At 41.4% G+C, this 17,746-nt stretch overlaps 1 protein-coding gene across 2 annotated transcripts in view; it reads right to left on the bottom strand.

Annotated features, from left to right (window-relative positions):
- hip1rb (huntingtin interacting protein 1 related b) overlaps positions 1-14,519 on the bottom strand; it is a 21,576-nt gene extending 7,057 nt beyond the window's left edge. Inside the window, exons 1-18 of one of the 2 annotated variants that reach the window (XM_034872150.1) lie at positions 14,086-14,519; positions 5,802-5,865; positions 5,568-5,710; positions 5,398-5,454; positions 5,176-5,256; positions 5,003-5,079; positions 4,776-4,837; positions 3,839-3,979; positions 3,640-3,697; positions 3,203-3,278; positions 2,784-2,942; positions 2,629-2,684; positions 2,448-2,520; positions 1,791-1,974; positions 1,614-1,702; positions 1,397-1,513; positions 1,193-1,294; positions 818-1,012 (exon numbers count right to left, since the gene is read on the bottom strand). In XM_034872150.1, the coding sequence (XP_034728041.1) occupies positions 818-1,012; positions 1,193-1,294; positions 1,397-1,513; positions 1,614-1,702; positions 1,791-1,974; positions 2,448-2,520; positions 2,629-2,684; positions 2,784-2,942; positions 3,203-3,278; positions 3,640-3,697; positions 3,839-3,979; positions 4,776-4,837; positions 5,003-5,079; positions 5,176-5,256; positions 5,398-5,454; positions 5,568-5,710; positions 5,802-5,865; positions 14,086-14,154 (1,803 nt within the window). In that variant the 5' untranslated portion in view covers positions 14,155-14,519. Of the gene's footprint in view, positions 1-817; positions 1,013-1,192; positions 1,295-1,396; positions 1,514-1,613; positions 1,703-1,790; positions 1,975-2,447; positions 2,521-2,628; positions 2,685-2,783; positions 2,943-3,202; positions 3,279-3,639; positions 3,698-3,838; positions 3,980-4,775; positions 4,838-5,002; positions 5,080-5,175; positions 5,257-5,397; positions 5,455-5,567; positions 5,711-5,801; positions 5,866-11,225; positions 11,286-14,085 lie in introns of those variants that run through there. The other variant, XM_034872151.1, reaches the window with a different exon arrangement.
- Between the last annotated feature and the right edge of the window lie 3,227 nt (positions 14,520-17,746).

Below are 17,746 nucleotides of genomic sequence, written 5' to 3'. Positions count from 1 at the left end.
AGTTTGGGGTCCCCTACTGGAGCTGCTGCCCCCGCGACCCGACTAGGATAAGCGGATGAAGATGGATGGATGGATGGACTTAGGTGCAATAAGTACAGCAGAAAGCGGGAAGTTTAAATGCATATTTGCACATTTCTCCATAAACATGCATCCACGTACACCCATATTCTGCTTTAAGTTTAATAAAATGACAAGCATTATTAAAAATCCTAATTCATCCAAAATTATTGTCGAGCATACATTATTTTTTTTCAGTATAGCTTAGAAGCTCTTGCTTAAGATTGACTACATTTACATGGATAAAAGCCTTGGTCCAAAACAATTTATGCGAGCTGCTTTTGCATGGTATATCTCAATAGTGCCAATAAAGCTATTCTGTGTATTTCCCGTGTTTTTGATTAGCTTGATGGATACACAAAGATGCTTACTCTTCAGCACAAATTCCCTGCAGTATTCAGACCCTGTCTTCCGTTATACTGTTGCCATGGTATAGCATTCCCTGATGGCCAAAATAAGCAAAAGATTGTGCTTCAAGCCTTTTCCTTTTCAGTAGAACGTATCTACCAGTTTGGACGCCATGGTTTGTCACAGCATGTTTTCTAAAATGCCTTAAAACTGTTTAAAGATTGATGAGGTGTACAATGTACAGTACAAAATTTGGGCTTGAATCTAATGTTATTAATAGCTTTAATTATGAGCCTGCCTGCTTTTTCTAAAGCTGACAGACCTAAAATACTGCTGAATACAACTTATTGAATTGAGTGGAGACTTGTCTGCTGTTCACACTGCTGAGCTCGGCTCGACCGTCCTGACTCACCTTCTCCTGCAGTTTTCCCTGCAGCTCTCCCAGCTCCCTGCTATTCCTCTCTCGCTCCTGCTGAAGTGACGACTGCTGCACCTGCGCAGCCTGCCGCAGAGACGACAGCTCCGCCTCCTTCTCACTTACAGATCGCATCAGACGCTCCTTCTCGGCATGCAGAGCAGTCACTGAGCTGTTCATTTGCTCCGTCGTCTGGCAAAGAGAGAAGCCAGAGGAGGCAGATGGCCGTGAGTGTTGGAAGGAAAGTCCATCCGGAAATGTGTGACATGCCTCAAGCCTCTAAACATAGAACTCTAAATGCTAAAGGATGGTGAATTAGCTAAACATCATCAAGGTTGTTGTTGTAATTTACTGTTACAGATGAACCCTCACCTTCTCGCTGCTTTGCAGAGTCCCCTTGATACGCATCATTTCTGCCATCTTCTCCTCCAGCTGCCTCTTCAGCTTCTCCATTTCAAACTTCTGCTCTTCCAACTACAGTGACAACAAAACAGCATTATTTACATACTTATACAATCCACGGCTACCTTGAAACCTCCATGTTTTGTTTAAATAAGAACATGTCAAACCACTAACCTTCATGTCGGCTTCCTGTCTTATTCGATCAACCTCAAACGACAGTTGCTGTTTGGTCCTCTCCACTTCTTCCTGTGTCTGCTGGGTTGCTGATAGCATCTTCACAGTGTCTGCACTCTGTCAGCACAATAACACATGTATTGTTACCACACACAGCCAGGTGCTGACATCTGATTTAAAACAAACTACTGTGGACTGGTCTACAGTCTGTCTGTACCTTCCGAAGTAGTTCAGCATGGCTGGCCACCAGCTCTGTGTGCTTCTCCTTCATCTTATTGTACCGCTGCTCAGTGGCCTGCGCTCTTTCTGCACAGCGAAGAGATGACAGCGTTATCGTATGTACTTGACCACATTTTATGCATGGATATGAGACAATGATGACTGGATGTTTTACTTTCTGCTTCAATGAAGAAGGCCTGTGAGCTCTCATGTTCTGCGTTTCGACGACGCGTAGCTTCCAGCTCCATGCGCAGTTGTTCATTTTCCACAAGGGCATGTTGTTTCTGTGCACGCTGTTCTTCTAGTTCTGCCTCTAAACTATTGATTTGGGACTTCAGCTGTGTGATGTAACGCTGAGCCTTTAGGAGAAGAAAAGAGATATAGACACTTCAGGAATAATCCACTTGTGTCAGAACACACAAGTTTGTTCAACATTCAACATGACAATCTTGAAATTCACACTCACAAGATGAATTTATTTTATTATTATCTTGACAACGGCCACATTTTATTACATGATCTTTTTACTTAAATCTGCTTTTCTAGCAACAGAAAACGTGGTGCACACAGCAGAGAGGGGAAAGATGTAACGCAAAAAAAGCAACAACTAAAAAACAAGCTAGAACTATATCTTTGAAGTCAAAAATCCCATCTGGAAATCCTTGTCTCCTTCAGAGGCTACTTGCCACATTCCACATGTCAGGAGCAACATTTGCATCCACCCAGCACATGACCAGATTCCTTTGCATGTAGATAATGTCCTCACAGCTCTTCTATACACAAAAAAAATTTGAAACCTGAGCAATAGTGATTTGGTCTCAAATGTCCTAACCTCCTCTTTGACTCTTTCCAGTTCTGCTCTCAACATCTCCAGGTCCCGCTGAAGTTTCTCAATCTGGAGATCTCTGTCGGACATAAAACACAATGTCATAATGTGCTGACACAGATTGCATAGTGAAACCAAATAGTATGGTTGACATTCATTAGTTAGAGGGGAAAACACCCTGGCTCACCTGTCATCAAGGCCTCCATTTGGAGGTCCAAACGTCTGATCAAATATGTCCAGTTGCTGAGAAAAAGTAAAGAAAAATTTCATAAGGATTGAATTGTAAGAGTACTTGTGTGAGTGATAGTATACCTGCATGCATCTGTGACTTATCTGCCATACCGGTGGCTGCGCCTGTAAGCTGTTGCCTTCGCTGATATCGATGAGCGGCGGATCGTCATCATCGTCTTCCTGTGTCTCCGACTCATACTCATCAGGGATGACCACCACCGGCTTCACGTGCTTGGCCAGTGAGGCTGCATGCAGGAAGTTGGGTGGGGACTGACAAACAGAAAAAAGGTGGGTATTGGTTCAATTTGTAACAGTGCGTTATTGTTTTATTTATGGTTGACTATGAGAACATCTTTATTTCCAGGTGTAAACAGAGCATAGTTGTCTATGTAAACATTAAGCCAATTTCCCCAGTTTGTAGCCAACAGTAGCAGCATTAGGTTTATCGTGAAGTCTTTGACATCTAAGTTGGAGGCTGTGATTAAGCACTGAAGTCATCCCAACCTCTCCCCATCCCTCTGAGCTCTTACATCAGGCAGCTTGGGAATCTGGATCAGTCTCTTGAAGTACAGCATGTCTCTGGCTTTATTAAAGAAGGTCTTAAGACTGTGGGACAAAGAAAACACATTTTCTAAACTTATTGTAGATGGCTTCTGAACAGATGGCGAGAATGGCGAACGTTTGTCATTGTACTAAAATACACATACACCATTAGGTAAAACAATTTAACTTTGTAATAAACATTAGCTGTGTGAATATCATAGCACCATTTCTCCCAACACTGGACACAGCAGAAAAGATATAAATGTGTGTGACCGTGCCACCAACTGACAAAGGGTGGGAGACGGGAAGATGTGATGGGCACATTTGCATGGGCACTGCTGGGTGAGGCAAGATTATGTTGCACACTACTCTTTCCCATTTTATGTCTTATACACTCGTATGCCTGTGGTCAAAGATGACCTACCTGTGGAACTGGTCATGAAAACGATCACGGTGACCTTGTAAAGTATCAGCGGGGAGACCTGAAATCCACCACAAGGGACAGTTTTTAATGCTTTGAGACAAATAACTAATCTCAAGGCCATAACTTAAAATTATAGCCATCATTTTATCACATTGATCCCAAAATTCTTAGGCTAAGAGGGAGTATTAAATGTTCTTACAGGCATGCAGCTTGAACAGCAGCTTGACGGTGAAGTGGTAGAGGTGACTACAGTCCTGGATGACTTGGATGAGTGGGGCCAGCCTACACTGGCCTGATGTGAGAGTGGAAATGGCGATGGATGTGTTGAGCTGTCGGATCACTGGGAGAGAGAGATCAAAGATAGAAGCACACAGTGCATGTTAAGGATCTCTGTTGACTGTCACTCACCAAACATTTTGTTGGGTACTAGATGTCTCTGTCCAGTCCACATTGGATTATTGATAAAGGCCTCTTGTGGTGCAAACATTGTTTGTACTTGTGCTCTTTGCAGATACCGTTGGTAAAAGAGATTGCAGATTCCTCCATTGAGACACTTAGTGTCGCAGAGTGAGTTTTCCCATTCGGTTCTCTTGTTACTTGAGTGCCTAGCTGACTGCTGAGGTAGCATACTTTTATCAACATGCAAACATTAGTAAGGAAATGTTGTGCCAATGACTTCAAAACATAGTGCTGAGACTGAGAATGCATGTGTGAGTAAACCTACACAATACATTTCATTCACATTAGAGGTGCAAAATTTGTTTATGGTGTTTGAGATTTGATTCTGGGCCTCCACCCTGCAGGCATTGGAGGAGCATACGATTGCAGTTGGTCTGGAGGAAGTCAACCTAATGTGCTCTAATTGAAGGCATTTCCTTATCAGAACACAGTTTAGGCCAAACAGCAGGAGTTGAAACCAAACCACGAGTGAACTCACTTTCTGAAGAAAAAAAAAAGGACTACAGTTGTGATGTGAACACAGGCAGGACGAGAGTTGTTCATAATAACCCTCTTCAAAGGGCTCGTGCTTGTACATGAATAGATAATGTCAGCAGGCTGCAGCCCTCTGCTGTAGCTCAGGTTTCTCTTCCTTAGAAGAGTACGATGGGGGAAAGGTGGATTTTTTTTTTTTTTACCTGTCTCAGCCAGCCTCAGCTCTGTGTCCAAGTAATCAAACACCTCAACTGTGAGCTGGAACCTGCAGGAGAGAAGTTAATACCACCATTAGACAGACAGAAAAGAGGACCCATTCAGAAACAATGATGATGTGACTCTGTGGAATTGCGTGGCAGCAGCTGTGCTTATGACGGACGATTGTGGATTTAAGGCCAAACTGTTATTTCTGCAGTATTTGTAAACTCACACATTATTAATGTCCGTTCCTGCAGTGCGCTCCAAAACTTCATCTGTGGCCTCCAAGTTCGGTAGGATTTCTGAATGCTGTAAATGTATTTTTTTGGAGGTTTAGATGTCTATTCCACAGTGTGAATTCTTACAAACTGTGAGGTGTGACATACGACAGAGAATGCTCTTTACCTTTATATGAAACTCCATTTTTGTGCAGAGCAGCTTGGTATACAGAGCCACCAGCTGTCCGTATTTGTCATGGAGGTTGCTCTGGAAACCACAGGTACAGAATTAAACACACACACACACACACACACACGCACACGCACGTACGGAATTATGTATATATATTATGGAAAATACTTTTTTAAAAGATAACAAATATGTCATAACAAATATGCAAAGACTCACCCACATTTTCCCAATTTCAACTAGAGAACTGTGATGCCTCATGCAGTCTTGTAGAACCTGTGAAGGCGACAGCTTAATAACCAACTCTAGTAGTTACATTATTGCTTTTCCAACAATCCTTGGTGTGCAGATAAAAATGTAACCGTAAAGAAGGGTACTTGGTGCCGTACATTGCGGTGTCCGTCCCGCAGGATTTTGTGCAGTACATGGCAGAACTTCCAGCTGAGGATGGAGCTGCTGGCCAGAGGGAAGCCCAGAGCATAGGACCAAAATGTGAAGGCTCCCTTTTCGGTGTGAGTCCCCAGGATGATTCCTGTTGTCGTGTCGTTAAGGAAATACATCAAATTACACCCTACACTAAAACCAAAGAGAAAAACTCTACTCTTATTTTTTTTAAAGGATACGTCGTGCATGTTTCTCCTTCACAGGCGTCTCAGCAGAGGTGATGGCCTTGCTGATGCTGTTCAGCTAAAAAAGGAGAGGAGAGAGAGGATTTAATGTAAGATCTGGCAATGCTTGCGTCTCCACCCACACCACAATCAGTTGTCTGCAACATATAACAACAAATAGGAGGAGGTGGAGTTGCAGCCATCTTCGATTCTAGTCTACTAATCAGCTCTAAATCTAAACTAAATTATAACCCATTTGAAAGTCTGGTTCTTGGTCTTTCACACCCAAGTTTGAAATCAATGCAAGCTGTTCTATTTGTTATGGTGTACCGAGCACCCGGTCCATACTGTGAATTCTTATGTGAATTTGCAGAGTATTTGTCAAATTTAGTGCTAAAAACGAACAAAGTTATTATTGTAGGGGATTTTAATAGTCACGTGGACGATGAGAATGATGAGCCTTAGTACTGCGTTTATCTCTCTATTCGATTTTATTGGCTTCTCTCAAAGTGTTCATAAACCTACTCACCGTTTTAACCACACCCTCGATCTTGTTCTGGTGTATGGTGTTGAAATTGAACATTTAATAGTGTTCCCAGAGAATCCCTTTTTATCTGACCACTGTTTGATAACTTTTGAGTTTATACTGCTGAACTACACGCCATTAGGCAAAACCTTCTACACAAGATGTCTATCTGATAGTGCTGTAGCTAAATTTAAAGATGTGATTCCATTAGCATTTAATTTATTACCAAGTCACAAAGTAACGGAGGACTCCTATGCTAATTTCAGTCCCTCCCAAATCGATAATTTTGTTGATAGTGCAGCAGGCTCGCTGCGAACACTCGACTCTGTTGCCCCTCTAAAAAAGAAGATATTAAAACAAAGACAGTTAGCTCCATGATATAACACTGAAACTCGCAAATTAAAGCAAATACCGCGGAAACTTAAGAAGATTTGGTGTTCCATCAAATTGGAAAATTCTCATTTAATCTGGCAAAATAGTCTTAAAACTTAAAGGAAGGCCCTCCGTAATGCCAGAGTAGTGTACTACTCGTCATAAATAGAAGAAAATAGGAACAACCCCAGGTTTCTTTTCAGCACTGTAGCCAGGCTAACGGAAGGTCACAGCCCTACTGAGCCAAGTATTCCTATAGCTCTTAGTCTTCAGCTGATCCAGAATGCTGCAGCACGTGTTCTGACAGGGACCAGAAAAAGAGACCACATCTCTCCTGTTTTAACTTCTCTGCATTGGTTCCTGTAAAATCCAGAATAAAATTTAAAATCCTTCTTCTCACCTACAAAGCTCTTCATAGTCAGGCACCATCTTATCTTAAAGAGCTCATAGTACCTTACAACCCTACAAGCGCACTACTCTCCCAGAATGCAGAGTTACTTGTGGTTCCTAGAGTCTCTAAAAGTAGAACGAGAGCCAGAGCCTTCAGCTATCAGGTAACCAGGTTCCAGTTTGGGTTCAGGAGGCAGACACCGTCCCCACATTTAGGAGTAGGCTTAAGACTTTCCTTTTTGATAAAGCTTATAGTTAGGGCATATAATTGAATATTGTTAGGGAGTGAGGAGTCGCAGCGTCCGCCTAACCCGACCCAACTGCCTCTTGTCATAGTTGTCAGATTTATCTATCATATAATCAATAATATAATAAAACTACAAGGAGGCAGGGTGATACAGCCCGATCCGGTTGGGGAGAGTTCTAGCCTGACCAGGCTCATCTCTTTGCCCTGTCTCTCTTAGTTATGCTGTAATAGTTTTAGACAGCTGGGGGACTTCCTTTGACACACTGAGCTCCTCTCTCCTCTATCTTTCTATCTTTCCAATTATGTGCATCCATGTCCCAGAAATGCTTGTTACTAACCTAGCTCTGGGGAGTCATTCCCCGGAGTCCTTATGTTCTTTTCCCCCCAGCCTGTTTCCCCGGATCAGGGAGGCGCCAAAATCATGGTTGCAGCTGGGGCCATGGTCCCGCTACACGTTCTGCGATGCCATGTCCATCCTGCTACGCTCTGCGGTGCCCAGCTACGTCCTGCTGTGCCTAGTAATGCTGCACAGTGCCCTGCTATGCCATGAACTACTACAAAGAACTACTACAAACTACTATTTTTTGTGAATGTTATTGCCACTCTTCATTCTAACCCCAACCGGTCGTCAGACACCGCCTACCAAGAGCCTGGGTCTGTCCGAGGTTTCTTCCCAAAGGGGAGTTTTTCCTTGCCACTGTTGCACTGTTGCTTGTTCTGGAGGAAACTACTAGAACTGTTGGGTCCTTGTAAACTCTGGAGTGTGGTCTAGACCAACTCTATCTGTGAAGTGTCTCGAGATGACTCTTGTTATTAATTGATACTATAAATAAAATTGAAATTGAAATACATAAGTCATGATAAGTTAAACAAAGGCCAGGAGTCAAACAAATTACATCAGATGGCACTGCAATGGCAGGAATGAACAAGAAACCATGACCTGTACAGGCAGACCTTCAGCTCTCACAATACGTTAGCCTGATTTTAACTGACCAAAAACAGACAGTATTTCAGCTAGATTTCTGGATGATTTGAATGGTTGTGATGATAAGTTTAGGAGGAGTCTCACTAGAACCACAGGGCACACAGCGGCTGCTTCGCAACCTGCCAAGCAGGTAAAACAAGTGTTGCTGAAAAGCAGCAGGAAGTAAGATAGAGAAAAACGCATAGTCTGGATCTCCACACTGTTGAATGTGTGTCCCCATGGACATTCACTTGTTTCAACCAACTTTAGATACTGTGCACCAAAGCCCAAAAGCAATATGATAACTGCCTGGTATGGTCATGTTTCACTAGAGTGCTCTTGTCATTGTCATCCTTTTGTGCTAATAAACTAAAACTGTAGGTTAGAGACTGGGGGAGCAGTCCTTCATTTGGGAGAAATGTATTCCTTCTATTATCTTGCTGAAGTGCTATTGAGCGAGACATTGAATCTAGCTCCCCAGTTGCTGTCTTATTACTGACCACGTTTAATGCAGACACATCATTTCTTGCTTTGGTACAAAAGACTGCTCTGCCACAGTTTCATGGTAAACATTCCCTAATAAGAATGCATTTCTTGAGTTTCTTTATATAAAAATAACCATGGCTGACAGCAGCTGTGGTGAGGGCTTTAAAATTGCTTAGAGAAAGCATGAACAAAATGTAATCCAAATTTGATGCAAGCCAAAGATAAAAAACATTGTACACTGTGGGCTGTATGATGTGCCGGGAGTTCTACAGTTTGAATTGTGTTTCCATTATGACCTTTGTAATTGTAAGGAATTTTAAAAAGTATTTTTGGTTGTGGGAAACACAGAGATAACGTCTTTCTCCTCCGTTTTTTCTTTTAAAATAAATTTAAATTAATTACAATGAAATTCAATTTGAGGCTAACTGCACAGCAGAGGAATGTAGAACAACTATCTCTTACACAATCAAACATGCTCAACCATAATGTTGCCCTTGCGGAGAGATATCCGACTCACACATGATAATTTTATTATTATTATAAAATTTCATAATGATCAAAGCTGTCACTACGCAGAATAATTACAGTGGACTGGAGTTACCCCACCCACAGCTAAATCAGGCTTAAAAATGTGTGGCGTGCCCCGCCTTAATTCACAATTCAATGCTGTGTTTTGTTTGAGAGAACCCACTGAGGTGTCACAATCAACCAGACCAGTTAGTCAAAACCTGCAGAAAAAACAGCTTGGTACAGTTCACAAAACAAGGGCCGCTTAGAAAAATACACAACATTTTCTTTAAAATTTTCCCAACATGCTTACTTAGTTGTGATTGTTTTAATATTTAGGGACTTAAGTCACCAAAATAGGACAAAACTAAGACAATACAAAATGCAATACAAGTACAGCAATAGAAATGTATATCTACTTGTTTGTCATGTGTTTTTTAACAAATCTGGCCCACAGTATCTGTGTAATGCTACCAAGGAAGCTTCACCATCACAGTATTACATAATAGACTAATCAAACATGCAGTTTGAGCATTAAAAATTAGCAACATTTTCACTCTTGACCTCTTTTCCCTAAGTATCTTCCTGCATGTAAGTCTCCCTTAACATGAGTTTGTGCCCATAATATGAAGTAGAAGTTGCACATACCATAAAATGACGGTATAAGACTCTACAAAACCTTTGAGTTGCCGCCCCACCCCAATCCACACACAGAACCACCAAAACATGGTCACACAACAAAGCACAGAGGGGCTACTGTGGTGATCAGAGTGAGAGAGGGGTGTATTGGTTCATAGGTGACCTCCCCCCCGCCTGCTACTGACGCAAACAAACTGCTAGTTCCTTGTTTACACAGGGCAAGTGCAGCGAGCTAGCATACAGGCATGTGTGACAATGAGGGGTTTGTTGGGGGAGGAGCCGACAGCTGGGGTAGACGACTGGGTTGGATGGGAGCTGCGCTCTGGCACACAGAGCCTGGCACGGAGGCCTCAACAGATGGCTGCTGAGCAGGGAGGCTGCAGGGAGACTACCATAGTACATTCAGGATGGCTGTCGGTCAGAGAGCAGCAAGAGAGCAAGGAAAGGGCCCGAAAGGAAAAGGACACCAAATCCTTGACATGAGGTGGATGGTGTCCAAATACTACACTACTTAACTGTCACAATGTGGAAATTAACACCAGCTAGTGTATTGTATTGCAGCATTTTGGGAAATAATCGTCAATTTCAGTGTCATGGGAGCACTCCAGTGTACATACCCTTACATGTCCTTGCTCAAGGCTACTAGGGAAGCAATGGGCACTGGTTCTATGGGGATCAAACTACAGTAGCAAACCTACAATTACTTACAGGACTGCAACTAATGATTATTTTAATAATCAGTTCATCTGCCTATTATTTTCTTGATTGCCCATTTGCTCTATACAACCTCAGAAAACAGTGATCAATCACAATTTCTTACAGATAAAGGTGACTTCAGTAAAGTTCAAATTACTCGTCAGCTTCTTTAATTACCTGCAAATTTAACTACTTATTTAACTATTCGTTTTCACTATAAAACACACAAAAGCTCTGCTAACACATGTTACAATTTTTCACTATCAAGCCTTACATCAACCTACACCTAGGTCACACAATGACAAACACAGCATTTCCTTAATGCCATGGTCAAAGGTAAGTCACAAGAAATCCAAACTTTTTAACAGCAGAGCAACTCGGTTCAGACATGCAGACAATGTCGACTGTTCAACAAGTTAGTGCTGCATCTGGTTGAAGCGTCAATAAATCCTCTGATCAGCAGAGAGGAGAAGTGAGAGGAAAGGAAAGCCCTGAACTAATCCCCAAGGCCTGCCATAAGTATCTATTGCCAGCTAGCATTAATGTAGCCTCCACAATCTACAGCCTCCATAATGCATGGATACATCCAACCTTGAGGCGTCTCTGCCTTACCTTGTCATCTCTGCCTTTCAGCAGCGTGTCCATGTGCTTGGACATCCTGGTCAAAGCATCAACGCTTCAACTGAGCTACTTCTCACTGGACATAATGCCCCAAGGCAAGAGCACTTATTGCAGGTCCTTATCAGCTTAATTCAACAGACTGCTGCTGTGGCTCTGAATGACAAGGTCACAAACAGACTTTAGCACAGCTCACACCTATTAGCTACATGTAGCACTAACAAGAATGCAAACCGTTTTTACCTATCCAGTGTATTAAATCACAGATAAACAAAGGAATGCAAAGTGAAGGTTAAATAAAGATCAACACAATTTTCAGTAAACACGGTGTTCAAAATGCTCTTCAATCTCTTTCGAACTTTTGTTGTATTTGTAATGTAATCTTTGTCCAATCAAATGCTTTTATCAAGCTTGTTTTGATATTTTTATTAACTTTACATTGCGCCTCTACTCTCCATCTATGTGCCTTTTTTTCTAATTAAACTAGCACAATCTCTCCCACATCAACACAGGCAATACTCAGTGTTCTACAGTATATAAACTCTTCCTGCCCAGACACCACACACGCTATTTAGTAAAATTGTAATCCCTCAGATTAACGTTCTACTTCCTTCTTAAGGCTGATGAATTGCCATAAATTTAAAAAAGGGTGAATAAATCAACTGAACGAATGGCTGCACAGATAATGGTATTGTCTTATACGGTAATGTCTTAGTTAATTGTTAATACAGCATTCACTAAAATATTCAATAAAAGATCAACTGTTTTTTTGCAACCGTGAATGTAAGCTGGTTAATTAGCTCATGATTCACATGATGTTCATGATTAGCTGACATAAGATCTCACTGCAAAAACAAAGTCTTCACTTAAAACATAAGCCGTTTTATTGATGTGTGACACAATCATGACCATCGTGCTTTTAATTTTCTCTCTCTACTCCCACTCAGTAGCTGTTTACCCTCCTCCCATCCCCCTTTCCTCGCTCTTATGGGCGCTCACTCAGGCAACAGGAGTAAGGACACACACGGACACACACGGACACACACACACACACACACACACACAGACAGAGACACGAGAGAGAGAGTTGCAGGAGGAGTTTCAGTACTGGGTGAATCAGCAATACTGAGACCCACTAGATCAAGAGACATAATATATTCTATAAAATAATAGAATAGAGAAATATAGGGGCATCCTACACTAAAAGTTGAGTCTCCACATCCAAACCACTCGTAGTAAAATGCTGATTGGGAGGAGATATAGAGCCCTACAGTAATCAGGAGTCAGATTCTTCCTCACTCATACGCCAACCTCATTTGCACATTGCCCTGTGGATTCATCATTCATCAGATTCATCATTCTTTCATCTAAACAAGAACATTAGTTCAAAATTAGTTAATTTAACCAGTTCCACTGAATTCTGGATGTGCCGTTTAAAACAACACTTTCGACAACTGTCTTTTACATACAGCCTGCCTTGTTAGATAACTAGCCCTAGTTTTGAAATGAAAACCGTGCCTACTTGTTGCCATTTGACATTAAACAAGTGAACTCAGGGCAACAGACATCCAGTAGGGAGGGGACTGGGTAAACTAAATAGGGGCCTTTAAATGTCACAATGTGTTGTGATTATGATTAAAATGTAACATATCATCTATTCTATTTTGTGAGAAAGAATGGGTGCAGATAAAAGACACGCAGGGGTCCAAGCACCTCAACTCCACCTCTCTACACGTGCTTCAAAAGCAAATAAAACACTGAGAAGAATTTACACCCAGCGGAGAAAAAGCTCAGCCCATTTTAGAAAGTATAGGTGCCGTAAAGCTAAACTCCCAGGCAGCTGTTTAATCTAACGTTTCCAAGTCAGATTAAGGTGTTTAATTACTTAAAGCAACAGCTCTATGTGCAGCCGGTTCATCTTTAAATCATTTAAGCATTTAGTCATCAATGTTGTCTACAGTGAAGTACCTTGTACTGTATGATTGTGATGAGTACCAACATACAGCACAAGATACTTCAATACTACTGCAGCCTAACTGCAGTCAACTGTAGGACTGTACGACTGCAGTAAGGTGCCACACAGAAGTCCTGTGCACCTGTTGCATGAAGAATGAGACAAAGCTCATTCTTTCAGTGCATACATTCAAAGGAAACTGATCTGATTTCTTAGTACTCCACAGGGGGTAATATCTCAAAGTGTAAGCTCTTTCCAGTTGTGCCTGTTGTTTCCTAATAGTACTACATCCAACAATAAGAGGTGCTCAGGCTTCAGCCTCTACCTTTACGGCCCTGTTTGTTTCTTGTGTGTGTGTGTGTGTGTGTGTGTGTGTGTGTGTGTGTGTGTGTGTGTGCATCCATATTCTTTAATATTGTTGTTGTTTTCGGTTTGTTTTTCTTGTCTGATAATTTTTTTTTTGTGGAAGCAGTGTTATCAGTGCATTGACTTTTGACTGTAAATTATAGATGGCTGAAAAAAAAACAATAAACTAAAAATAAAATATGGCTGTTAAAGAGAAAACCCCAAACGATTGTAAAGAAGGAAAGGTGGCCAAACAGGAAGGACTAGATCAACATGATACTAGATGAGAGAAATGAATGGCTGGCTTTCAGTCGTCTTGTCAAATGCATCTACATTAAACTGTCAAATCTCTCAGAATTTAGACAACTGCAGCGCGTGCCTCTGAAAAACGTTGTAAAAATACACAAGCTTGTCAAGGTGTTAATTGGAAACGTGGCCTATGCGGTAGGCTGTGAACGGTGACCCGGTGAAACCACAGCAGGCCTGAGTAAAGCTCAGCTTTCTCACCCAGCAGTGAGCATTAACACGCCGAGTCCCACTGTCCTCTATTTTTACCTGCCGCTTGTCAAAATTCTCCCTCGCCGCTCCTAGGTCGGTCCGCCTGGGTTTCATAGTTCTGTTCATCCTCTAGTTTTGACGAGGACGCCTTTAGCAAGAACGCTATTTTAGGTAAGGTGCCGCGAAAAACGTCCCCGCGAGATGGAATATCAGAGGTTTCTTCTTCTCTCTAGACTCCAGTCTGTGTGTGTGTGCGCGCGACGGACATCTCCGGGCTGCGGCGTCGCTGCTGGTGATGCATCGCGGCTCAAGGAGGAAGAGCAAGTGAGTGTGTTTGCCTCGCGTTACGTGGACGGATCCGCCCCCAAGGTGGAGGACATCATCATCGTGTCTTCTCCCGCCGACATCCTTCCACTCTCACGCCAGATTTTCCAACTACGTTTTTTGCCATCACAATTAAGTGTTTAAATCAGCATTTCCATTATTACATTGCGCAGTTTTTTTGTTTTTGTTTTTGCACGCTCTTCTGTCCGTCTCCCTCATCTGTGGCCAGTGACGTCACCTCAATGAAATCAAAACGCATGAGGATTATTTCAGTTTTTTTCCTCCCTCGTTATTATTTTAATCCCGGGATTGCATCGGCCAGTCCAATAGCAGTCAAGTGGTGACGTAAACCAGGAAATGGGGTCAGATTAAACTCAGGATATGTTTAAAATTTGGTAGGCAGCTGTAACACATTAGTCTACTAGCCTACTATAGACACACTAGTCTATATTTTTTAACTCTATGTACATTTTATTGTACCTTTGTCTACTTATAAAGGGTCATGTTATTCATCATATCTAATACAGTGTTATGACATAAAGCAAACTCAATCATAGTTTAAAATGAATGTATTGGGTGTGTATTGGGTCTGTTAAGCTGATGTGCTCATATGGTTGCAGTAAGTTGTGTCACAATGTTTTTGCAAAGAATGATAATATGTTCTCTACAAAAATAAATGAACAATGTTCAAAAGGTCTTTCGGGGCAAGGTGGAGGCTGTTGGTTTGGCCTTGACCAACTGCCACTTGTTTAAAAGCCATGATACCTCTCACTCATGGGTGGGCCAAATTCTCTGGGAAGGCAAAGCAGAGAAAGGAGAGGTAACCAATCTGGAATCTTGCCCCTTATGAGGACGTAAGGGGCAGGATTCCAGATCGGATTCCATCTGAGCTTTCATTTTCTCTCAGGCAGAGCAGGATACCAAGGGCTCGGATTACATCTATCGCCATTTCTAGCCACTGGCGAAACTAACATTAATGTTAAAAAATGTAAAATTGTCATGCCATGGGACCTTTAATGGATTCTTCACTCACAATGGTTTGTGGGGTTTTAGCATGTTGTGTGTCTTGCCTATTCATGGCTAACAAACCATATGACCTGAGGTATGTGAAATAACCTGTTTAGTCTGCCTCAATCACTGCTTCCCTCACCTGTTATCATTTCACAGCTTCAGCCCAAACATTCAGAAATAAATCAATCACAATACAAAGTTAGAAGTCAGACAATAAGAACAGTTTGTTAGAGTGGAGCGGAATTAGGACCCAAACGCAGAAATAATGCACGGAGAATAACGGAAAGCAACAAATGCACAAAAAGAAGCAGAAAGAAAACTGAAACCATAACACAGATGACTTCTTGAGTTCTTCAGTCCTTCACCAAGAGCAATTATCAAGGCCCTGTCTGCATTTCAGTCATCGTCAAGGTTGTAGGACTGGAATGTCATGTTAGTTCCACCGGGTAGAGTAGTGACCATGATCTTTTGTTGCCAAGTATGCAGGTGAAAGAAACACATGGGCTGATGGGACAACAGGACAAGGGAACAAAGGGACAGGTTTGCCCTGCAGGATAAACTGGCTCATTCACATTCTGAACACTGAAACACATTGTCAACTAGTCCCTGAACTGGCAAGGCCCAACTCACATCCAATGATAAATTACTGGGTGGGAGCCCTGGCATGTGAAATGAAAATGATGGGAGAATAGTTCAGTGTACACAAGCGTGGAATCAATGAGCAGAGATGAAAAGGTTTTCCCCCACAGTTGCTTTTTTTTGTGAGGTCAGTTTATATCTGTGTTAATGTTATTGTTTTGTTAAGCACTATGAATTGCTTTTACATGAAAATGTGCTCCACAAAAAAACATTATTCATTAAATGCCTAGCAACATCATCTCCCACTACTCATCCTTCTACTTCGTCTGTAAACAGCCTTTTACAAAAACAATAAAGAGGAAGATTGGTTTCTCTTTGACTCTGATATGTTTTGTACATAAACTGAACAATTACACGTTTACCCTCTCTTAACAAATTTCTTGTTAAAATTTGCACAACCTGAGAACTTCCCTTCGGACGCTACATGAGGGGAGGAATGATCTCTGAAAACCGACGGAGGGAGACATGCTTCACATGATGCAGCTTCTGAAATATATGGCAAAGCCACATTTTCAAATGTTATCCACTAGACAGCAGTGTAGGTTTATCAAAACTGAGTGTGTGAGCTGTCTTACGACAGCCTTTGTATTAAGTAAGGTTTATGAAAGAACCAATTCTTCATACACCAGTGGCCCATTCAACATTACTAATTGACAGCAACTGACACAAATAATCATCTCAAAATACCACAACAGACACCACACAACCGGAAACAGACACTGCTATACTGTCAAGCTTCCTTCTTCATTATTTCTAAAGATAATACTTTATTCATCCCACAGCGGGGAAATTCCTTTGTTACAGTAGCTTTCTCAACAATAACAGCCAAAAACAAACAAACAAGTAAACACACAAGAAAAACAGGCAAACAAGAGCAGACAGGTAGACTGAAGTAAAGTAAAGTGGCGTCAAATAAAGGTTTTGTAAAGTAAAGTGCGGTTGCCACAGTACAAAGACCAATATTGCAGTGTAAGTAAGTGACTTTAAAATTAAATTGAATAAAAAATTATTCTTCAAATAAAATAATAGATTCAAATCTCGTGTTGAAATTATTAATCTTCTTGATTGTGTTCATTGCTATGGATACATTACCATGATTTACATTTTACATTTACAGTACATGTACAGTTGATATATATTGAAAACTAACTATATCAGTCTCACCACCCCAGAGCATACTGCTCATCTACTCATCTACAAAGATTTCCCAATTAACTTCAATTTCTTACATCAAAGCCTCTCCAAAGCTGTTGAGTTAGCTTTCCAAGACCCTTTCTATTAAACTTGTTTTTGGAGTAAACATTTTTTTTTGCTTTGTTATTAGTGGGTGTTATTAAAAGATTTAAAAAAATAGTTATATAACAGCAAAACGTGATACTTTCCAGTTCTTAAATTTAAAAAGCCAAGTTTCTCAGGTACATTTAATAATGGTTATAATTACAAGGGCAACATGGTTAAAGGGTTTCCACATGCAAGGTTATTGTAAACTGATAATGTTCAATAATGCCCGCCCCTCTGATGTAAATAGTCAACCCTTCTTTAAAATAACTTTGTGTGTTAATATTTAATGAGAAGCAGTACAGTCGGGCTTGCTAGGAATGCAAAAAACACACCTCCTATTTTCTTATAGGGGTTTCCCTTTAAAGAATATAGACAGTCCGGGAGATGTCATTTGTCTGATTTGCAGCCAGCGAGGCAACACAAACTCAACATGAAATGCAATTTCAACGGAACCCTGCTGATC

The sequence above is a fragment of the Etheostoma cragini genome, chromosome 5 (assembly GCF_013103735.1).
Source record: "Etheostoma cragini isolate CJK2018 chromosome 5, CSU_Ecrag_1.0, whole genome shotgun sequence".
NCBI lineage: Eukaryota > Metazoa > Chordata > Actinopteri > Perciformes > Percidae > Etheostoma > Etheostoma cragini.
The sequence above is the reverse complement of the archived record's forward strand: the minus strand, read 5'-3'. Positions and strand labels throughout refer to the sequence as shown.